The sequence below is a fragment of the Pecten maximus genome, chromosome 1 (genome assembly GCF_902652985.1).
Source record: "Pecten maximus chromosome 1, xPecMax1.1, whole genome shotgun sequence".
Taxonomy (NCBI): Eukaryota; Metazoa; Mollusca; class Bivalvia; order Pectinida; family Pectinidae; genus Pecten; species Pecten maximus.
Window position 1 is genome coordinate 22321707 of NC_047015.1, and position 25865 is coordinate 22347571.

The 25865-nt window shown below is 38.4% G+C and overlaps 1 protein-coding gene across 1 annotated transcript in view; it reads right to left on the reverse strand.

The window, feature by feature from the left end:
* Nucleotides 1-3960: 3960 nt before the first annotated feature.
* Nucleotides 3961-25865, reverse strand: part of LOC117327913 (protein KIAA0556-like) — a 68569-nt gene continuing 46664 nt past the window's right edge. The window contains 17 exon segments of the mRNA XM_033885158.1: nucleotides 3961-8425; nucleotides 8585-8688; nucleotides 9877-10037; nucleotides 11082-11183; nucleotides 11348-11487; nucleotides 11868-11978; nucleotides 13685-13746; nucleotides 14029-14198; nucleotides 14433-14598; nucleotides 15443-15620; nucleotides 17176-17299; nucleotides 17459-17599; nucleotides 17983-18120; nucleotides 21250-21447; nucleotides 23162-23306; nucleotides 24805-24916; nucleotides 25470-25619. Coding sequence (XP_033741049.1) covers nucleotides 8376-8425; nucleotides 8585-8688; nucleotides 9877-10037; nucleotides 11082-11183; nucleotides 11348-11487; nucleotides 11868-11978; nucleotides 13685-13746; nucleotides 14029-14198; nucleotides 14433-14598; nucleotides 15443-15620; nucleotides 17176-17299; nucleotides 17459-17599; nucleotides 17983-18120; nucleotides 21250-21447; nucleotides 23162-23306; nucleotides 24805-24916; nucleotides 25470-25619 — 2252 coding nt within the window. The 3' untranslated portion in view covers nucleotides 3961-8375.

Consider the following 25865-nt stretch of genomic DNA (forward strand, 5'->3'; position numbering starts at 1 on the left):
TCATACATTTTGTTTTTTTATGCCTCCACCATTTAATTGGCATGTAATGTTACCATTTACCACCATTCTTGTCACAATTCCATAACCACTTATTATAATGATAATGCCAGTCAAGTTCTGTTATGGTCATTGATTTTTTCAGAGTTAAGGTACATAAGGTAAAGTGTCTTGCCCAACAACAAAACAGAACAGACTGGCCTGTTTCTCAGCTACCTGAGAAACAAAAGTCTAGCATGGGTAAGGAGTGTCAAATCACACAACTTGGATTGACCTCAATTATATGGTCAGTGTTGTTACCAACTGAGCTATCGCAGCCCCCTGCCTCAATAAGATGAAGAGGTGTTTTCAAAAATTTATAACAAGATACACAAAATGTATTTTGATAGATTGGGTTGTAGATCGCAGATAGTTCAGTCAAACCTGCTCTATCGGCCACCTTGAATAAGCGGCCAGTCTGTGGTCCGCCTGATAGAAAACACTATACATTTTGTATAATGAACCTTAAATAAGCGGTCACCTGTCTAACGTGGCCAACGACCACAAAATTCTGCCCCGAGTCGATGTATCGTCTTGTATTCAGCTGCCATTTTGTCCTGAAGTAGACATCCGCGATGATCAATCACATGACCAGGTATTTTTTTTATCAAATTCATCAAAACTTTGATCTTTGTTGGTTTTTATTTAAAAAAACACTGTACATGGTATATTGTTATCAATGTCAATAAGTGCATTATAATATGATAAATTCAATAAACTGTTGAAAAAAGAATTGGGCAACAGGCTGTTTCTGGCCAACCTGGTTTAAGCAGCCACCTGTCTTAAGCAGCCAACATCTGTCGGTCCCTTGGGTGGCCGCTTAATACAGGTTTGACTGTAGTATAATCCAATAGAACTACCTGTAGCTAGAGAGGAGGTCGCATGAAATACTTATAATGCAGTAAAGTTGTTATTGGTCCCCTACCGGTGAAACTGGGGGGACTATAGGTTTTGCCTGCGTCAGTCCGTCCATCCGGTTTTCGTTAAAGTTTTATAATGGCACACCATTCACTTAATTAATAATGGTATAAGGATGCTGATTCTTTGCATAGAGGTTCTTTGGATGTGTGGCATTACTTTTGTATGGTTATAGTGAAAAAATTATGTTCATTTTTGGAAATTTTTGCCATATTATGAACTTAACTTTTTTCTCTGTATTCTTCAGGTTAAAGTTTTGGTTAAAGTTTTATAAGGGAACACCATTCACTTAATAATGGTATTAGGATGCTGATTCTTTGCATAGAGGTTCTTTGAGTGTGTGGCATTACTTTTGTACAGTTGAAAATGAAAAAAAAAATCATTTTTTGAATTGTTTTCCATAATATGGACTTAACTGTTTTCTCTGTATTGAATGCTTCACTGATGCGAGATTCTTTTGGAATAAAATCAGTGTACTACTATGCTGTGCTATGCAGAATTATGTTTATATTTCAATCCAAGGCTGTTATTACACATTTCAATTTAAATTCACTTTAGATTCTTTTACTCTGTACAGTAGACATACCAAAAGAATACCTGAATATCTTTTATGGACAGGAAACATTGTTTATTCACCCCAATAGAGTTGATTTGACACATTGTTTGGAATGAACTTATTTTCAAAAAATGATCATGTTTCAGTTGTGGCTAAACTTTTTTACTCAAATTTGGCTAAAGTTTTAGCTTGGGGGCACTCAGGTAGGGGACATGTATTGGTTTAGCAATACTCACAGAATGCTTGTTTAGCAAGTCTTAAGCAATTTTGCCTTTCCTTCTAGAAATGTTGAACATTTTTCAGTTATCAGCATCCTATTAAAAGATTATTTTAACAAATTTTAACTCTTGTACCAAGTTAGAATCAGGCAAAACAAATACAGACACCCAGTAAAATCTGTATACCGTCCTCATTTTTCAAACTAGACGAGTTAAAAACCCTCAGAAATCTGTATATTTATAGCATTCACAAAGGTCACACATATTAATGACAAGAATTCCATGGATGGGGATGTGTCACCTACACAGAAAGTTGGGTGATAATAGGAGTTATTGTACCAGAACGGATTTTCTATTTAACTGTAACCTTGACCTTTGGACCACCCAAAAAAAAAAACAACTGTTGCAAGCACCTCTGGTAAGGAAAAATTGCATGAAGTTAAGAGTTGTATCTGCCCAAGGGAACTTGAGTTATCACACAGAAACAAAATATATATTTTTACTCACCTTGACCTTTGACCTTCGGCACTGAAAAGCAATCCCAAACAAGCTTTTTTGGTAAGGAAGATCTGCATGAAGTTATATGTAGTTTCTTCAGCTCAAAGTCGCACATAAACCTCTGGACAACACCGACATAGTGATACAAAAACCAGGGGGGGGGGGGGAATAGTACTAACAAACTGACAAGATTTGAAATGGCCGCCTGTCAGCTATTGTGTTTTCATATCAGTCACAGATTTGAACATGCTCAAGGGGAACCTTTAGGTGAAATTTGAGAAAGATCAATGAAGGCCTTACTGAGAAATAATGATAACAAACCACAACTGTCAATATGGTCACCTCTCCACCATCTTGCTTCTGATCAGTCTCGAAATGAAATATGCATAACAAGGGAGTGTACAGGTGAAATATGAGAAGATACATGAAGAATTTATGATAACAAACTTTCACCATCAAACTTCAGAATGGCTACCTATCTGCCATCTTGTTTTCAGATCACTCTGTTAATGGAATATAAGCAACAAGGGATCAAAGGGAGCATACAGGTAAACTATGAGAAGATCCATTAAGAACTTACTGAGAATTAGCAATAACAAACTGAACTATAATAATTCAACAAGGGCCCGTTGGAGGGCCACAACATACGCCGCCGCAATATTTGACACATGGAAGGGGGTAGTTTCACAGGTTGAAATGCTTTAAAATGAATTATCATTGTTGGAAAGTTGGAAGGAGATATTGATACACATAATGGTGTGTAGTTGAAACCGAAGGGCAACTTTAAATGATGAGATGTATATATGTTGCAAATATGGGAAACCTTGGTTTAGACACAACAACACAAAAATTAGTTCACATGTTTATATACAGAATATACAGAGCCTGGGTCGGGTAGTATTGAAGTTATGGTCCGGATAAGTAAAATCATCAAAGGGCAATAACTCTGCTAATAAGGGGGTAAGGGGCATAATTTTGGTATGTGACACTCCGGCTCATCTAGATGTATATTTGTGTTAAGTATGGAGAGCTCAACACCATATGTGCCCGAAGTAAAATCATCAAAGGGGAATAACTCCACAAAAAAGGGGGTAAGGGGCATGATTTTTGTATGCGACACTCCGGCTGATCAAGATGTATATTTGTGTCAAGTATGGAGAGCCTGGGTTGAGTAGTATTGGAGTTATGGTCCGGACAAGTAAAATCATCAAAGGGGAATAACTCCACAAATACGGGGGTAAGGGGCATGATTTCGGTATGCAACACTCCAGCTCATCAAGATGTATATTTGTGTCAAGTATGGAGAGCCTGGGTCGAGTAGTATTGGAGATATGGTCCGGACACCATATGTGCCCGCCCGCCAACATGATAACATAATACGTCCCGTCTTTCGTCAGGCTAATAAAAAGGTCACCTGTCGTCTTGCTAAACTAAAAACTGATAGATCACTAGGCTACTACCTGCCTTTGAAGATTACATAGAATCTTCATCCTAATTAAAGATAATCATATTTTACTAAAATGCTGTTACAGAGATCCTTTCTTATCAGACAGAGATCACAGGTAAAACTAATAATGTCATCCTCAAGGTTGTGAGAACAGCTGCCTTATATGTAGAGAAATACAAGTACAATGTATATGTCAGGAGTGGAAATATTGGATTTCCAATTTAGGTGATTGTGATGTGTTTACCAGTGTAGAGGAACATTCAGCAAGGAAGACAATAACACAGGTATATATAACATAATATTTATTGACAGTTGTTTTTATAACAGTAGGTTACTACAATTACATGTTGGTAACGGGCATCAGATCTGTTACTAGGTAACAGGTATCAGATATGTTACTAGGTAACAGACATCAGATCTGTTACTAGGTAACAGGTATCAGATATGTTACTAGGTAACAGGTATCAGATATGTTACTAGGTAACAGACATCAGATCTGTTACTAGGTAACAGGTATCAGATATGTTACTAGGTAACAGACATCAGATCTGTTACTAGGTAACAGGTATCAGATATGTTACTAGGTAACAGGTATCAGATATGTTACTAGGTAACAGACATCAGATCTGTTACTAGGTAACAGGTATCAGATATGTTACTAGGTAATAGCTATCAGATCTGTTACTAGGTAACAGGTATCGGATCTTGTACTAGGTAACAGGTATCAGATATGTTACTAGGTAACAGGTATCGGATCTTGTACTAGGTAATAGCTATCAGATCTGTTACTAGGTAACATGTATCAGATCTGTTACTAGGTAACAGACATCAGATCTGTTACTAGGTAACAGGTATCAGATCTGTTACTAGGTAACAGGTATCAGATCTGTTACAAGGTAACAGGTATCAGATCTGTTACTAGGTAACAGGTATCAGATCTGTTACTAGGTAACAGGTATCAGATCTGTTACTAGATAACAGGTATCAGATCTGTTACTAGGTAACAGGTATCAGATCTGTTACTAGGTAACAGGTATCAGATCTGTTACTAGTTAACATGTATCAGATCTGTTACTAGGTAACAGGTATCAGATCTGTTACTAGGTAACAGGTATCATGTCAACACTCCTGTAGAAATCAAACAAACGTTTCAATATTTAACAAGAGACAACAAGAGAAGGTGTATGGTGCCTTTCAATTATATTTCTATTGAGGCATTAGTAGTCAACTGAGATTTCTTATTAATTTTTACATCTGACTCAAACATCACCATCTTGGATATAATAATTTAGAAATTTAAATAACATTTAGTTATGAGATGGTCACATGCATCAAGTTTGTTTAACATGTTTGAAATAGAGACGTAGAAAAAGTAGGAAATGAAGAACAAAATTTGATACGTGTCAATATACACGTTTACATGTCAGATATCCTCAACATATAACAATACATTTGGGCCTATTGTTGTGGAACTGATTTCAGTTGACAGACTGAAAATAGCCCTAAGCTGTTGTTACTGAACTGTTGACAAAATGGTTGATATTAACGAGAGTGAAATGTTTACGTCTGTTAAACAGCAATTTGTAATGGTAGTGTTTACATTTGCATTATGACATTAGGAGTGAAAACAAGGCCTTGTTTATATTACACATCCTACGCTGTGTGTTGCAGAATCCGGTACATTACTCGTAAGAAATACTTCCAATGTGCTGTAAGATATCAAAGAAAAAAAAAAAAAATTGTTCCCGTTTTCCACCAGTTTTTAAATATTTGTGAAAGTTTTGTAGTGACCATCAAGCAGCCATTTTTTCTGGAATTCAGGTAAACTCACCGTCACTATGATATGTATTGTACATCCTAAAATCTCAGGATGGATATCAGATACCAATATATCGGTATATTAAGAGTGGAATGTAAGTAGCATATTGATATTATTAACAACCTATTGTATGATACTAATAATGGAAGCCTGTCTACAGATCAGCCCAATGTCTTCCCTATCCCTCACATATTTCCCCCAATATCATCAGCAACTAAAAGCAAATTAAATACTAACCATTGTTAATTGTGAATTTGTATCTGTCACAGATATATTGATCCTGTATTTCATTAACAAAATAAGGATTTAGACAAACAGAAACTATAAAACAACAAGGCAAATAGAACTTTCACTCCAACAAATAGTTTTAGTAACAGTCTTGGCAGGGAAAAACAATTTTTGAGGCATCTTGACCTAGTATATGTGTGATACTCTACTGAGGGTATATACTGTATGTCATGACATATATTAATCTAAATCAAGATAAATGCTGATTCTGTAGAGTGATGTATGATCATAAACTGTTCTTAACCAATTATTCTTTGATGGTGACATGATCATTATCAAAATTGTGAAGATACATATAAAGAACAAAATATTACTGGACTTTCCATTTCTATGGCATTAAATATATTGATTATTTATGATTGGGTTTTAATCCAGTAGGCTACGCTAAAAACTATCACAATAACCACTCTCAGGACAGATTCACAACATCATATAAACCTATCTTCCTCAGCCTCAAGATTACAACTCGCAACACAATATAATCCACTCTTAATGAACTTCAATGTTACAACTCACATCACCCATTCCTCCTGAGCCTCATTGTTGCAACTCACAACTCCATATAACCACTCTTCATGAGCCTAAAGATTACAAATCACAACACCGTATAACCCACTCTTCCCGAGCCTCAAGGTTACAACTCACAATTCCATATAATTAACTATTGATGAGCTTCAATGTTACAACTCACAACCCCCTATAACCCACTCTTCCTGAGCCTCAAGGTTACAACTTACAACTCCATATAATTAACTCTTAATGAGCTGCAATGTTACAACTCACATCATCCACTCCTCCTGAGCCTGATTGTTACAACACACAACTCCATATAATTAGCTCTTGATGAGCTTCAATGTTACATCTCACAACTCCATATAACCATTCTTCATGAGCCTTAAGATTACAACTCACAACACCCTATAACCCACTCTTCCTGAGCCTCAAGGTTACAACTCACAACACCCTATAACCCACTCTTCCTGAGCCTCAAGATTACAACTCACAACACCCTATAACCCACTCCTCCTGAGCCTCAAGGTTACAACTCACAATTCCATATAATTAACTATTGATGAGCTTCAATGTTACAACTCACAACCCCCTATAACCCACTCTTCCTGAGCCTCAAGGTTACAACTTACAACTCCATATAATTAACTCTTAATGAGCTGCAATGTTACAACTCACATCATCCACTCCTCCTGAGCCTGATTGTTACAACACACAACTCCATATAATTAGCTCTTGATGAGCTTCAATGTTACATCTCACAACTCCATATAACCATTCTTCATGAGCCTTAAGATTACAACTCACAACACCCTATAACCCACTCTTCCTGAGCCTCAAGGTTACAACTCACAACACCCTATAACCCACTCTTCCTGAGCCTCAAGATTACAACTCACAACACCCTATAACCCACTCCTCCTGAGCCTCAAGATTACAACTCACAACACCCTATAACCCACTCTTCCTAAGCCTCAAGGTTACAACTCACAACACCATACTGTATAACATGAAATGTTCATTGTGTATAAACATTCATATTTTGTGATTGATATGTTGATAAGGTACCATGAAAATAAATACTACTAATTCAGTTGTTATACCATACTATTATTGGTTTTACAAGGGATATCCATAAAAGTTTGTACCACAAAAATATCTGGTAGGAAGCATGTAAGACTGTAGCTACCCAAATATTTCATGTTATACAGTATAACCCATTCTCCCAAAGTCACAAGGTTACACCTCGCTGACAGACAAACATACTTAAAGATATTAGTCAGTGAGCAATAAATTAAGAATCAACAATTTTGAGATAATCTCCCCAAAAATATATCACAGAAACAAGATCATCAAGACAACAGTGTATAAAACTTGGACGGAGGTTGATGTGATTCACTTTAGTCCACGTTAATGACCTGTATAGAGATTAAATGGCGTATAAGAATATGTATTTAAAATATTAACTAATTAAATGATGGACAGCTATGATATATGTATGATCAAGGCAATACAATTCAAGATTATTGAGGAAGAAAGTTTGCCCGAAAATCACAACAAAATTAACATAATTCCAACAGAGCCAATAATTGTTCGAAATAAAATCACTTGTCGTTGTTTCTGACTCCAGGCAAGGTCAAGGACTTGTTAAAATAAGTATCACAAGAGCAATCGAGTAATAGATGACATCGATAACAAAGAGCACCATCCACTGTACACACTGGAGGACAGAAACATTACCCACAACAATCATCATCATCAGCTTTTTGACAATTACTCAGTTTATTTTATAACAGTCAGACAGGTGTCTCTATTCTCGATGGCAGCCTTATGGTGGTACGCTGTGACTTTACATATGTATGGCTTGTCAAGAGACATTTGACAAAGTCTTTCAACATAAAAGTCTCCATAACTTGTAAACTTGACGTTCATTGATATGACGTCTTTCTCACTTGTGACAGAATTCTTTGACTTCATAGTCATTTCTATTGGCGTAAGAGTCACTTATAGAACAACTGACACAGTCTTTACTGAATAAATTAGAGACAAGCTACAAGATTTTCCTCTTCCAAGACTGGCCTGTAATCAACGTCTCTTCTTTCCCTGTCCAGCCACACTGGTTTTTGGTCTTAGTTCTAAAACAGAAACACATTAGACAGATGGTAAGCAGTGTTTATATAGACAATTATAAATAACTTGAAACTACTTATAAATAAAAACTTGACTGAAGTATGACTTGACAAATGACTCTGTTAAAACAAGTATAACATCCCCTGAAGAAAAAACATGCTAACCTTGATTGACAGGTTTGCCGGCCTGAGCTTTCTTTGGGTCATTGTAGTGACTGACCACCATCTTGTCATTGGTCAGCTGTATGTCTTGGTCCACTGCCTGGTTACTACAACATATAGAATATTACAAAGTCAGAGATCTGATGATGAGTTTTAACCTAGTTACCTGATGATGGTGAGTTTTGACCTATATATCTGATGATGGTGAGTGCTGACCTCGTTACTGGATGATGGTGAGTTTTGACCTAGTTACCTGATGATGGTGAGTGCTGACCTTGTTACTGGATGATGGTGAGTGCTGACCTAGTTACTGGATGATGGTGAGTTTTGACCTAGTTACTGGATGATGGTGAGTGCTGACCTAGTTACTCGATGATGGTGAGTTTTGACCTAGTTACTGGATGATGGTGAGTTTTGTCCTAGTTACCTGATGATAATGAGTGCTGACTTTGTTACTGGATGATGGTGAGTTTTGACCTAGTTACTGGATGATGATGAGTATTGACCTAGTAACTGGATGATGGCGAGTGCTGACCTAGTTAATGAATGATGGCAAGTTTTAACCTTGTAACTAGATGATGGTAAGTTTTGACCTAGTTACTGGATGATGGATAGTTTTGACCTAGTTATGGGATGATGGTGAGTTTTGACCTAGTTACCCGATAATGGTGAGTTTTGACCTAGTTACTGGATGATGGTGAGAGCTGACCAAGTTACTGGATAATGGTGAGTGCTGACATAGTTACCTGATGATGGTGAGTTTTGACCTAGTTATGGGATGATGGTGAGTTTTGACCTAGATATCTGATGATGGTTAGTTTTGACCAAGTTACTGGATGATGGTGAGTTTTGACCTAGTTACTGGATAATGGTGAGTGCTGACCTAGTTACTGGATGATGGTGAGAGCTGACCTAGTTACTGGATGATGGTGAGAGCTGACCTAGTTACTGGATGATGGTGAGTGCTGACATAGTTACTGGATGATGGTGAGAGCTGACCTAGTTACTGGATGATGGTGAGTGCTGACATAGTTACCTGATGATGGTGAGTTTTGACCTAGTTATGGGATGATGGTGAGTTTTGACCTAGATATCTGATGATGGTGAGTGCTGACCTAGTTACTGATGATGGTGAGTGCTGACCTAGTTACTGGATGATGGTGAGTGCTGACATAGTTACCTGATGATGGTGAGTTTTGACCTAGATATCTGATGATGGTGAGTGCTGACCTAGTTACTGGATGATGGTGAGTGCTGACCTAGTTACTGGATGATGGTGAGTTTTGCCTAGTTACCTGATGATGGTGTGTTTTTCCCGCTGAAGGATCTCCTTGTTCTGTGTGAAAATGATAGTATGATGTCTTTGGGGTCCCTCCATATTAGGCAGAATCCCTCGGGCTCCAGATGTGACCATGTGTAACATACCATTATACACCAGCAAGTCATCCACCAATAGCTGTCAAGATATTAACATCCTTGTACTATCTACAGGAATATAAGTGAGCTAAAAACTTACTATATACAACCAGCTATAGCAATTGTCTTTTCGCCATTGCAACACTGATAATAGGCAGGAAACAACAAAGGTATCCATGATGGTGTCTGATAAGTCATATATGGTTTTGTTCATTTTTTTAAAACATGCTGTGTGTAGTAAACCACTTGCTTATGTAATCAACAGACAATCTCTAAGAGTCCTTAGTAACTTAAAGCTAAGTGCTTAGCACCTCTCTGTGGTAACTTGAAGCTAAGTGCTTAGCACCTCTCTGTGGTAACTTAAAGCTAAGTGCTTAGCACCTCTCTGTGGTAACTTAAAGCTAAGTGCTTAGCACCTCTCTGTGGTGATTTAGACTACGTCCTTGCATATTTGTGGTAATTTAGAGCTAAGTCCTTAGCATTTCTGTGGTAAATTACAGCTGAATACTTAGCACCTCTCTGTGGTAATTTACAGCTAAGTGCTTAGCATTTCTGTGGTAATTTACAGCTAAGTGCTTAGCACCTCTCTGTGGTGATTTAGAGCTAAGTCCTTGCATCTTTGTGGTAATTTAGAGCTAAGTCCTTAGCATTTCTGTGGTAAATTACAGTTGAATACTTGGCACTTTTCTGTGGTAAATTACAGCTAAGTGCTTAGCATCTCTCTGTGGTAAATTACAGCTAAGTGCTTAGCATCTCTCTGTGGTAAATTACAGCTGAATACTTAGCACTTCTCTGTGGTAAATTACAGGTAAGTGCTTAGCATCTCTCTGTGGTAATTTACAGCTAAGTGCTTAGCACTTCTCTGTGGTAATTTACAGCTAAGTGCTTAGCACTTCTCTGTGGTAAATTACAGCTAAGTGCTTAGCATCTCTCTGTGGTAAATTACAGCTAAGTGCTTAGCATCTCTCTGTGGTAAATTACAGCTAAGTGCTTAGCATCTCTCTGTGGTAAATTACAGCTAAGTGCTTAGCACTTCTCTGTGGTAAATTACAGCTGAGTCCTTTGCATTTCTGTAGTAACTTACAGCTAAGTCCTTGGCACCTCTCTGTGGAGTCTTGCTGTAGTTCCAGATCTTTATCATAGATACTGTTGTTGGCTGATCAAATATCACATACACCCTGTTCACCTGAAAAAGACATTACCAATGATACTTGGTAGTTAAAGGGATTTAACTCTTTTAACATACAACACACTATGTAATCATTCATATGGGCCCATACTATAGCTACGAAAATGTGATAATGATTCAATCATCAATATGCAAAATGAGGCAGACTGTGGTAGACTTACTATGGATGGTAGTACAGGGGCAAGCCACATATGGCTGCCATCAGATGTATCATGGACACCATCTATTAGTTTGTCAGGGGTCCTTGCGTCATTGGTTTTGTCATTCAGCACATTAACACTGTCAGGGTAAGCAGATATGTCTGAAATTTCATAAAATAAAGAAGTAGACATAAACATATAAGTTTAGATTTATCAAGAATTATAAAATGTAAAATTTTATGGTACCTAACACATTGAAGCATCATGATCAGACATAACACTTCGGTACTACGACCAACAGTTGACATACTTAACATACCAGTACATTCCTGTATGGACATGGATTAAATAAATATAACAGTCTCCCAAGCCGAGTTGGTGGAAAGAATCTAGTATCAACATAGTAGTCAACTTTTTTCTCTACTGATATTACCGGTATTGTACGATATTGGTAAGTATTTGAATATGAGTAGAATCTTTGTGTGGTCTAATTTAATACAACCTCATGCTGAACACTGACTTTTAATGAGTAAGGACTTACTTGTCTCAGTAAGCTGGATCTGGTTTAATGCAGCATCATAAAACTCAATACCATTCAGTCCAATGTAGTAGGGGTCACCCCAGGTGGACATTAACTGCAGCTGGTATATAACTGGCGCACAAATCAAGGTGTGTAACATAGATGTGTGAAAAATTGACAAAGTACTGAACTATCACATCCAAGGTTCAGAAATCAACCTTTGCTTATCAATAAAATCAACAACAATGCATTATAAGAAAAGGAAAGACATAAGAGTCATGGTCTTTACAATAAAACCAGAAGCATCTCCAGGTGTTGATGCAATAGAGGGATTCCTGTACAACACGTGGTACCTGTCGCGGTGTAGATGTTATAGAGGGATTCCTGTACAACACGTGGTACCTGTCGTGGTGTACATGTTATAGAGGGATTCCTGTACAACATGTGGTACCTGTCGTGGTGTAGATGTTATAGAGGGATTCCTGTACAACACGTGGTACCTGTCGTGGTGTAGAGGGATTCCTGTACAACACGTGGTACCTGTCGTGGTGTACATGTTATAGAGGGATTCCTGTACAACACGTGGTACCTGTCGTGGTGTAGAGGGATTCCTGTACAACACGTGGTACCTGTCGTGGTGTACATGTTATAGAGGGATTCCTGTACAACACGTGGTACCTGTCGTGGTGTAGAGGGATTCCTGTACAACACGTGGTTCCTGTCGTGGTGTAGATGTTATAGAGGGATTCCTGTACAACACGTGGTACCTGTCGTGGTGTAGATGTTATAGAGGGGTTCCTGTACAACACGTGGTACTTGTCATGGTGTAGATGTTATAGAGGGATTCCTGTACAACATGTGGTACCTGTCGTGGTGTAGATGTTATAGAGGGATTCCTGTACAACACGTGGTACCTGTCGTGGTGTAGATGTTATAGAGGGATTCCTGTACAACACGTGGTACCTGTCGTGGTGTAGAGGGATTCCTGTACAACACGTGGTACCTGTCGTGGTGTAGATGTTATAGAGGGATTCCTGTACAACATGTGGTACCTGTCGTGGTGTAGATGTTATAGAGGGATTCCTGTACAACACGTGGTACCTGTCGTGGTGTAGATGTTATAGAGGGATTCCTGTACAACACGTGGTACCTGTCATTGTGTAGAGGGATTCCTGTACAACATGTGGTACCTGTCATTGTGTAGAGGGATTCCTGTACAACATGTGGTACCTGTCGTGGTGTACATGTTATAGAGGGATTCCTGTACAACACGTGGTACCTGTCGTGGTGTAGAGGGATTCCTGTACAACATGTGGTACCTGTCATTGTGTAGAGGGATTCTTGTACAACACGTGGTACCTGTCATTGTGTCTTGTATCAAAGCTAGGAAAGTAAATGCTGCTTGCACTTAAGTAACTGAAGTTATTAGGTTAGTAACCAGATCAGCTAAACTGTCCATAAAGTATAGGACAGAGCTAACCCACTAGTAAACTAACTTAAGTAGTCAAATTAAACTAAAATAGGATGTTTAGATGGTGTTATTTAAGTAGCTTTAAGGTTGATCTTTGTCATTCATATTGACGCTATGTTAAATAACTCTTCTATTATGAAACAAGATTTAAACAAATTTGTTGCTGTTCATCCCAGCATGCTACTGGCCAAATACCATGACTCTTTATTGAGAAGTCATTTACAGAAAAGAAGTTGATACTGGACAGCCAAATATAAACAAATCAAGCCAACCTGTCAAAATAACAACAATAATTAAATCCAATGCTTCTAATATTACATGAGAAAGTACATATCAAAAGCTGCCAAGTGAGGCGAGGAAAGGATACAGCCACACGGCATCTGTACAGCTTCATATTCTTGTCCTGAGTCATCCTCACTGATAGACGACCTACAACACAGTTAATACACTCTCCTTACCATCAAAGTTAAATTGGTATAACTCTATTATACAAACAAACAATTCAGACTTCATAAACTCCTCAAAATATCTTCTGTTTTAGAAAGGATTATACAACATTCAAGATTCCAATGAAAGCACGAGTAAGACTAACTACTTTCTTATGTTATTTAATTATTCTTGTGTCATAACATATCAGTTTGTACTGCCATCTGTTAACTAGACAAGTGAAGTATAGTATCAGCAACGACAGACCAAGTGTCAGGTACTCACCTTGGGGCACCTCCCTTAGCCTGGTTGGGTATGGACGCTGGCTTCTCCTGAGGAGCAAAACTAATCTCTTGGGCAAAGTCAAAGTGACACACCCCTGGTCCCTTGCGTATGAGGTAGCCCTCCCTTGGAGATATCTTCTTCCCATCTATTGTCACATGTACAGTCTTTGCCTGAATAAAAACATAGACTCACTGAATTAGGTTAAGAATCAATGATTAAATCTGTTCCTGCCAGTAAATATGTCCTTGTTTCCAACAAAACTGATGACCAAGGTCCATATTGTATCTGACGGCTCTGAAGGACTTAACAAGTAATTGTCTTGTTTCAGGGTCTCATACTGACAATGTAGTTATGTGTGACAACTGTGTAATACAGAAACTGTGTAACCTGACGTGTGTACTAACCCCACGGTAGGTATCCTCTGGACTCTTGTTGTAGTTCCACACTCTCAGCCCTGCCACCAACACAGTCTGACCAAAGTCTATTGTCAGGTTGTGATTATTCCCTTCAGTAAACGGCACCAGCCACATGTGTTCGTCAGACATAGTTACATTGGTACCGTCTATAACCCTACAACACAAGCCACATGTTTATCAGACATAGTAACATTGGTACCGTCTATAACCCTACAACACAAGCCACATGTGTTTATCAGACATAGTTACATTGGTACCGTCTATAACCCTACAACACAAGCCACATGTGTTTATCAGACATAGTTACATTGGTACCGTCTATAACCCTACAACACAAGCCACATGTTTATCAGACATAGTTACATTGGTACCGTCTATAACCCTACAACACAAGCCACATGTTTATCATACATAGTTACATTGGTACCGTCTATAACCCTACAACACAAGCCACATGTGTTTATAATTATTAGACATAGTTACATTGGTACTGTCTATAACCCTACAACACAAGCCACATGTTTATCAGACATAGTTACATTGGTACCGTCTATAACCCTACAACACAAGCCACATGTGTTTATAATTATCAGACATAGTTACATTGGTACCGTCTATAACCCAACAACACAAGCCACATGTTTATATCAGACATAGTTACATTGGTACCGTCTATAACCCTACAACACAAGCCACATGTGTTTATCAGACATAGTTACATTGGTACCGTCTATAACCCAACAACACAAGCCACATGTGTTTATCAGACATAGTTACATTGGTACCGTCTATAACCCAACAACACAAGCCACATGTTTATATCAGACATAGTTACATTGGTACTGTCTATAACCCTACAATAACATAGCATATGTTAAACATGTACAGAAATTATAACATGCTCTCATTACCCGTCACCTTTTCCTATAATACAGTCAATATCTAATCCTAAACCACAGGCCTGTAACAATGAAGTGAGTAGAAAATCAAACCCTTACTTATCTAATGTACGGTCATCTCTTTCATGACCTGGAAGTGAGTGTAAATCCATTGGATTGGCAGTGAGCATGCTCAGTTTGAGAGGAAGTGCTTCTCCATCTTTTCCAACAACCTCCAGACTAGTTAGACCCATGTAGTGAAGATCACCCCATGTTTCTGTGATATTCAGTTCCAAATCTACAGAAAATACAACATGGTTACTGAAGCATTATAGAATTAAAACAACACTGATGATAAATGGGAAGGCAGCGAGTCACAGCAGGGTTGGCAGCTCTCATATCCTTGGAGGGAGTCCATACTGTCTCACATGAAGACCCTTCTCATGCCGTACGAGGACAAAATCTGATGTAATATGAAAATGATCTCCCTCCATATCACATGAAGACACGATGCTTAAATCTCTACATAAAAGATCACAATTTACTGATCATTAAAATGAGAAAAAAACAATATCCCCTTTTCTTAATATCATGGCATCTAAAATTGGTACATTATGGGTGAAAATCAGTGCACAGAAAAAACTCAATGTAACATTGACAAAATATGGTCAATCTCCCACAAGGAACAATACAGTGGAGGGAGGTCTCCCAAAATAATGTCAAACTTTTTGTTTCTTTAAGACACCAAAGTTTCCATGGTGCAAAATTCCTTGCAGATTCAATTATGATGTACTATAAAAAATGATAATGTTTTTTTCCAGTACCCGTCCATCTGAATACAATGGAGTCCCCCTCCCCCGTGATACTTACATCTCCCTCTAACACAATAAGGTCCCCTCCCCCATGATACTTACATCTCCCTCTAACACAATAAGGTCCCCTCCCCCGTGATACTTACATCTCCCTCTAACACAATAAGGTCCCCTCCCCCGTGATACTTACATCTCCCTCTAACACAATAAGGTCCCCTCCCCCATGATACTTACATCTCCCTCTAACACAATAAGGTCCCCTCCCCCGTGATACTTACATCTCCCTCTAACACAATAAGGTCCCCTCCCCCGTGATACTTACATCTCCCTCTAACACAATAAGGTCCCCCTCCCCCGTGATACTTACATCTCCCTCTAACACAATAAGGTCCCCCTCCCCCGTGATACTTACATCTCCCTCTAACACAATAAGGTCCCCCTCCCCCGTGATACTTACATCTCCCTCTGAGCACAATAAGGTCCCCCTCCCCCATTTTACTTAAATCTCCCTCTGAGCACAATAAGGTCCCCCTCCCCCATGATACCGACATCTCCCTCTAACACAATAAGGTCCCCTCCCCGTGATACTTACATCTCCCTCTAACACAATAAGGTCCCCCTCCCCCATGATACTTACATCTCCCTCTGAGCACAATAAGGTCCCCCTCCCCCGTGATACTTACATCTCCCTCTAACACAATAAGGTCCCCTCCCCCGTGATACTTACATCTCCCTCTAACACAATAAGGTCCCCCTCCCCCATGATATTTACATCTCCCTCTAACACAATAAGGTCCCCCTCCCCCATGATACTTACATCTCCCTCTGACACAATAAGGTCCCCCTCCCCCGTGATACTTACATCTCCCTCTGACACAATAAGGTCCCCCTCCCCCATGATACTTACATCTCCCTCTGACACAATAAGGTCCCCTCCCCCGTGATACTTACATCTCCCTCTAACACAATAAGGTCCCCCTCCCCCGTGATACTTACATCTCCCTCTAACACAATAAGGTCCCCCTCCCCCGTGATACTTACATCTCCCTCTGAACACAATAAGGTCCCCCTCCCCTGTGATACTGGTGGCGGGGCGTAGCAGTGAGTCAGCTTCCTTCTGTGCCTTGGTCTTCACATTACCACATGCTCTGGTGAAGGGTCGGGTCTGTAACACAAAGCATTTCTATAGTTTATGATTAGTTACACTAGTTACATAGAAATATAAAGAAATGATCAACTCACTACTTATAGTTAAAATGGTAAGAAGTTGGTTAAATCTATGACTATATAATCATCATATTAAATGCGTATTGAGTTAACTCACATCGTCGCCCTCATCATCTGTGTCTGGACGATCAAAAGCGACATCATAGAGTTCATCATCACTAAACATATCCCCCTCATAGGCATCATCGTTTTTAGATATGGCTTCCAGCGTTTGTTCATCCATGGTAAACAGGAAAGTCTGTAAATATTCAAACAGGCTTGTAAAAAGGTTTTATTAAACAGAATTCTGCAGAATCTCATTGTCCCCGGTTCACTTCTCTAAAATCACAAAAGTCCCAAACATATAAAAATTCAGGAAAACAATATGAATGAGCTAAAACCTATATTGTTTATTGACAGAATTGAAAATTTAATTCAGCAGAAAATAGGCTTGATCCCTTTTATTTATTTCATACATGTATGGTAAATACTATACAAACATCCCTAAACCAAACTGTACTTCCTATAGATGGCTTACAATAATTCAAAATATCTGTACATCTTATACAAAATGTATATGGCAAACATATATGGATATCCTCTATCAATTTCTCACCCTCGTCTTTAGCCCACAATACTTACATCCCCAAAAGCTTCAGTGCCCCCCTCTATGCCTCCACAAGCCCTTGCTATCTCGCCTTTGAAGATTGGAATATTGTCCAATAAGATAACTGCATCTTTCACGCCGCGATAAGAATGAATCCTGGACTTGTTATAATTCTGAAGTAAGAAGTAAATACAGAAGAGTTACTACAGTCAGACCTGATGAATTACAATGTGATCAATCATCAGTTACTACAGTCAGACCTGATAAATTACAATGTGATCAATCATCAGTTACTACGGTCAGACCTGATAAATTACAATGTGATCAATCATCAGTTACTACGGTCAGACCTGATGAATTACAATGTGATCAATCATCAGTTACTACAGTCAGACCTGATGAATTACAATGTGATCAATCATCAGTTACTACGGTCAGACCTGATGAATTACAATGTGATCAATCATCAGTTACTACGATCAGACCTGATGAATTACAATGTGATCAATCATCAGTTACTACGGTCAGACCTGATAAATTACAATGTGATCAATCATCAGTTACTACAGTCAGACCTGATAAATTACAATGTGATCAATCATCAGTTACTACGGTCAGACCTGATAAATTACAATGTGATCAATCATCAGTTACTACAGTCAGACCTGATAAATTACAGTGATCAATCATCAGTTACTACAGTCAGACCTGATAAATTACAATGTGATCAATCATCAGTTACTACGGTCAGACCTGATGAATTACAATGTGATCAATCATCAGTTACTACGGTCAGACCTGATAAATTACAATGTGATCAATCATCAGTTACTACAGTCAGACCTGATGAATTACAATGTGATCAATCATCAGTTACTACGGTCAGACCTGATGAATTACAATGTGATCAATCATCAGTTACTACAGTCAGACCTGATGAATTACAATGTGATCAATCATCAGTTACTACGGTCAGACCTGATAAATTACAATGTGATCAATCATCAGTTACTACGGTCAGACCTGATAAATAACAATGTGATCAATCATCAGTTACTACGGTCAGACCTGATAAATAACAATGTGATCAATCATCAGTTACTACAGTCAGACCTGATAAATAACAATGTGATCAATCATCAGTTACTACGGTCAGACCTGATGAATTACAATGTGATCAATCATCAGTTACTACGGTCAGACCTGATGAATTACAATGTGATCAATCATCAGTTACTACAGTCAGACCTGATAAATTACAATGTGATCAATCATCAGTTACTACAGTCAGACCTGATAAATTACAATGTGATCAATCATCAGTTACTACGGTCAGACCAATTTGTTACGTAGGACGAGCGTCGAGTAGTTAGATGAGAAATGAAAACAACATTGGATATGAAAATTAACAATTTATTTACAACAAAACAAAAAAACACACTCACTCTCAGCCATTTCCACACAAATTTAGATTCACTAAAGTCTCTGCTCCAAAACAATGGTCAATCAAATCCACAAACGCGCATCAAACATGTGCGGTATATCTGTAGCTGTAGCTATAACTGTGCCAGTCCATTACACATGACGTATTTCCAACCGCAGTCAGAATACAAGTTAAGGTTTCCAACACAACCTCTCATTACTGGCATACCTGTAGACTCTGAATTCCCAACATCACAAGATACGCTCAGTGTCGTAGTATCCCTCAAGTGAGACTTGTCCGTCACTGGAGTATCACTCTTCTTACGAGTTCCTTTCCTAGAGCCCCTAGCCTTCTCGTTACAATGATCTCCATTCCTTACGCTGGCTACCTTGTTTCCAGACGCGTTCTTCTTTAAACGACAGTCATAAGACAAATGACCTAACTTACCACAGTTGTAACACTTTTTGTCCTTTGCTGACGACTTTGATACTTGTCCATCATGTGTTGAAGGACCCTGTGGTTTACTGACATTTGACTTCTGTCCCTTGGATACAACCTGACAGGCCTTCGTTCCTCTTGCTTCCACATACTTGTCTGCTAAGTTCGCCATGTCCACGAACGATGTCGGAGAACGTTCCTTCAGAAAAAGGGATAAATCCTGTCCGCAACTATGAATGAACTGGTCCCTCAACATTAGGTCTTTCAGCTTCTCATATGACTTAGTAGTCTTACTCAGCTCCACCCATCTCTCTATATAATTCTCCAAACGTGAAGCAAACTGTAAAAACGTTTCACCACCTTCAGGCCTGGCTGTTCGGAACGTCTTCCTAAAGCCTTCTTCAGTCATCTCAAATCTAAGCAACAGTGCCTTTCTCAGTTCGCCAAAATCCAAAGCCTTATCCACTGGCAGACGAGAAAAAACATCTAAGGCCTTACCTTTTAACAATGCACTTAGATGAGCTCCCCAATTGCTATGTTCCCAGTTCTGTGCTTCAGCGTAGCGCTCAAATCTCTGGAGATAGGCATCCATATTATCGCGAGACTCGTCGAACGCTGGCAGCTTAGGTCCACGCTGAATCATGGCTTCTCTCGGTCTTTGGACATCAGCCCTCTGCTCACCTCCTCCAGCTTGTAGAAGCTCCAATTTCCACTTGTGCTCCTGTTCCGACCGTGCATGTGCTCTTGCCTCCCGTTCAGCCTCAATCTTTGCCTGTTCCAGAACAAGGTTCTTCTCTTCCATCTCAAGCCGGAAACAACGTTCCTTCTCACGCTCCTCTCTAGCCAATGCCTGCTGTTCGGTCACAAAGTCCTGCAGTGCTGTCCCTTCATACTTCATCTCCTTACCAATAGCAATCAGTTCCTGTGTCGTAGACATATTGGTATATAAAAGTACACCAGAAGTACCTAGAAAACAAGGTCCACTTAACAAAACACCCCAAAAGACAATACAAGAAACACAACAGGAAAACAACATGGATATATACTCACCAACCTTGAAGACTTAAGCAATCCACGTGATTTCAGTAATCTGGTCGCTCCCTGTTACTTACCCATGTGTTCCATCTGAAATGTTCTCATCATGAAGACAACGGGAAACATTTGGAAAGGAAATGATAGTACAGTAGTAAACAGAAATGCCCACGATTAGAATAAATATCTGGTAAGCTACCTAACCTAACCTATATACACGATCAAACATGAATTCAAATCCCAAATAACAACACGTCAGTCATCCCACCGCTCAATGAATTACAACGTGATCAATCATCATTCCGTTACTTCAATAAAAGCTTTACGCAATACATACAATTCATTGTTCTGAGTAATAACTGGTCCAATGATCATTAATAAGAATAATTTTATCAGGTGAAGTACATACCCATATCCTCATTAGTGCCACTTTACAAGGTTTCTCAAATGTGAGGTACACTAAATGTTTGGCTGTACGGTTAAATGGGGCCAGCCACATGTGGACATCGTCACGTGTGCGATTTACACCATCTATTAGGTTGCTTACAACGCGAGGATCTTTGTTATACTCCGGTAAAATATTAATGTCGAGAGGGTCAGCAGTGATCTGTTGAACAAAACAAGAAAATTATTGTTAATTGTAAATATTACAGAGAAAAGTTGATTTATACTGAGATCTGATATACTTAGATCTGATATACTTTAACAGAGATCTGATATAATTAAACACAGATCTGATATCATTAAACACAGACCTGTTATCATTATACACAGACCTGATATCATTATACACATACATGATATCATTATACACAGATCTGATATCATTATACACAGACATGATATCATTATACACAGACATGCTATCATTATACACAGACCTGGTATCATTATACACAGATCTGATATCATTATACACAGATCTGGTATAATTATACACAGATCTGATATAATTATACACAGATCTGATATCATTACACACAGATCTGATATTAGTATACACAGATCTGATATCATTATACACAGATCTGATATCATTATACACAGACCTGATATCATTATACACAGATCTGATATCATTATACACATACATGATATCATTATACACAGACATGATATCATTATACAGAGATCTGATATCATTACAATGTATACACAGACCTGATATCATTATACACAGATCTGATATCATTATACACAGATCTGATATCATTATACACAGATCTGATATCATTATACACAGATCTGACATCATTATACACAGATCTGATATCATTATACACAGACCTGGTATCATTATACACAGACCTGTTATCATTATACACAGACCTGATATCATTATACACAGATCTGATATCATTATACACAAATCTGGTATCATTATACACAGATCTGATATTAGTATACACAGACCTGTTATCATTATACACAGACCTGATATCATTATACACAGACCTGATATCATTATACACAGACCTGATATCATTATACACAGACCTGATATCATTATACACAGACATGATATCATTATACACAGATCTGATATCATTATACACATACATGATATCATTATACACAGACATGATATCATTATACACAGATCTGATGTCATTATACACAGACATGATATCATTATACACAGACATGATATCATTATATACAGACCTGGTATCATTATACACAGACCTGATATCATTATACACAGATCTGATATCATTATACACAGACCTGATATCATTATACACAGACCTGATATCATTATACACAGACATGATATCATTATACACATATCTGATGTCATTATACACAGATCTGATATCATTATACACAGATCTGATATCATTATACACAGATCTGATATCATTATACACAGATCTGATATCATTATACACAGATCTGACATCATTATACACAGATCTGATATCATTATACACAGACCTGGTATCATTATACACAGACCTGTTATCATTATACACAGACCTGATATCATTATACACAGATCTGATATCATTATACACAGATCTGGTATCATTATACACAGATCTGATATTAGTATACACAGACCTGTTATCATTATACACAGACCTGATATCATTATACACAGACCTGATATCATTATACACAGACCTGATATCATTATACACAGATCTGATATCATTATACACAGATCTGATAATACACAGTTATCTGATAATATGCAGAGGTCTGATAACATACAGTGATCCAATAAATTATGATTGTATCAAGATCTAATTATATGTACACAAATCACACTTCCTTGTACAGTATAACAAAGCATCAGGTCTACACTGTGAACCGACCTTTGAAATGACCACTGGCTCCCCTGTGCTGGAAAAGACCTCGATTCCTGTCAGGCCGACATAGTGGTTATCTCCCCATGTGGAACGGATGTCAATCACTAGATCCTTACCATAAGGCAGTTCAGGAATGATAAAATCTTCATCTCTGTAAAACAGGTCCTTATTAATATAAGTGTGTACCATAATTATGTATCAGAATATAATGCATATGTTGTGATGTGAAATACAAAGTCAGTTGATAAAACAATACAATGTTAACCTGAACTGAACTATAAACATATATATTTTAGCTGTAATCATCTTATAGTGATATTTACAATGGAAGCATTCTGCTTAATATTGATTGTACGTATTACAGTTTCTGTGCATTGTTCCAAAGCACTATGGGCGTACCAAGTACTATGGGCGTACCAAGTACTGTGTGTGTACCAAGTACTGTGTGTGTAACAAGTACTGTGGGTGTAACAAGTACTGTGTGTGTACCAAGTACTGTGGGTGTACCAAGTACTGTGTGTGTACCAAGTACTGTGTGTGTAACAAGTACTGTGGGTGTAACAAGTACTGTGGGTGTAACAAGTACCGTGGGTGTACCAAGTACTGTGTGTGTAACAAGTACTGTGGGTGTAACAAGTACTGTGGGTGTAACAAGTACCGTGGGTGTACCAAGTACTGTGGGTGTACCAAGTACTGTGGGTGTACCAAGTACTATGGGCGTACCAAGTACCGTGAGTGTACCGAGTACCGTGGGTGTACCGAGTACAGAGTACCGTGGGTGTACCAAGTACTGTGGGTGTAACAAGTACCGTGGGTGTACCAAGTACTGTGGGTGTACCAAGTACTGTGTGTGTACCAAGTACTGTGTGTGTACCAAGTACTGTGTGTGTACCAAGTACTGTGTGTGTACCAAGTACTGTGTGTGTACCAAGTACCGTGGGTGTACCAAGTACCATGGGTGTACCAAGTACCGTGGGTGTACCAAGTACCGTGGGTGTACCAAGTACCGTGGGTGTACCAAGTACCGTGGGTGTACCAAGTACTGTGTGTGTACCAAGCACTGTGTGTGTACCAAGTAATGTGGGTATACCAAGTACTGTGGGTGTACCAAGTACTGTGTGTGTACCAAGTACTGTGTGTACCAAGTACTGTGTGTGTACCAAGTACCGCGGGTGTACCGAGTACCGTGGGTGTATTAAGTACCGCAGGCGTACCAGGTACCTTACAGTACTGTGGGTATACCAAGTACTTTGGGTGTATTAAGTATCATGGGTGTATCAATTAATCGTTTTTATTAGGTCATACACTAAAATATAAGGGTGCCAAAATAAACATGTTTACAGTATGTGGTCATTTTTCATTAACAATTATATTGTAACTATTGATGGGTCAGCAAAGACCTGGTTTGCCTCATCATATACATTGTATAGATATCCCAATATATCGCAAAGTGTATCACCATGTCTACCTTAAGGTTCAGTAATCAATATACACTTCTTGATTGTAAGATTGTTTAGATTGAAAGAAAGCAGACAGATGGATGGACACAGTAATTGCTATAGAGCACCCACATTTCTGATGTAATGTGCAATATATATCAGAAAGTGTACTTCATATTTCTTTGAGAAACATACTCTCCTATTACTTACTCAACAGAGACTTCTTCAGTAGCAGGTCCCTTTGGAACAGTCTCCCCCTCCTCCTCTACAATGGTGGGCTGGGGTTTTACCAGTGGCTTCAGATACTCATCTAGGGCATCATCTGTAAGAGTATGTACAGGTGTGTCGATCTCACTCAAATCATGTAAACCAAGTACAACAAAAGGACAGGTAAAAATTAATCTGGAATGAAATTGTTGTAAAATATTCCTGGCATCGAAAAAACCATAACATTTGTTGTGGATAAATCACAGTTCTACTTCAAAAACACATTAATGGTTGTTAATGTACAACAATCAAAATAATTAGTGCTGTGGGTTTTTTTTTTCTTTTTCTTTTTTTTTGTAATAATAACCAATAACTTTCATGACCAAAGCCCTAAATAACTAGACTAGTGTTTTCCTCCTTTAGGTAATCATTCATTCGGTCAATCTAAATAATTATTTAGTAACAAATGACCTTGACCTTTGATGGACCCTGGATTGATGTAATGTTGTTCCTTACTTTTAGATTACTTGGCCATTCTGTAATCAATTGTATGAATTGAGGTCATGGACAAAGAATTGGTATTTTCAGTTAAATACATAGTCCTTTGACAAAAATGTTTACTAGCTATTCCCAGTCTTTAAAGTTTTATACAGTGTTGTGATATCTACCATCCAAGTCCATGGATATCCTGCCCTTTTGATGGCGGTCAAACATATTAAGTGATCCCCAGGATTCCTCCAGGTTCTTCTTCTGAGATTCACGCCTCTTGGCTCGGTTCTCCTGTATCTTCTGCATGGGTGTATTTTTAGTCTCTCCCTCTGTGATCAACAAATAAAAGTAGACATTTTCTTTTGCTACAGTAAAAGATATAATACTAGAAGAACTATATTATACAAGATACAGACTTTCAGCTGTAGCTAAATATTCTACACTACCTTGTTGTATTCTTGATGATACACATCATAACAAACCACATACAAGATCTAAACAGATCTCTGTCTCACACATACAGATGTTGATAAACTACACACACACACATCTTAACAAACCAAACTCAGATATCT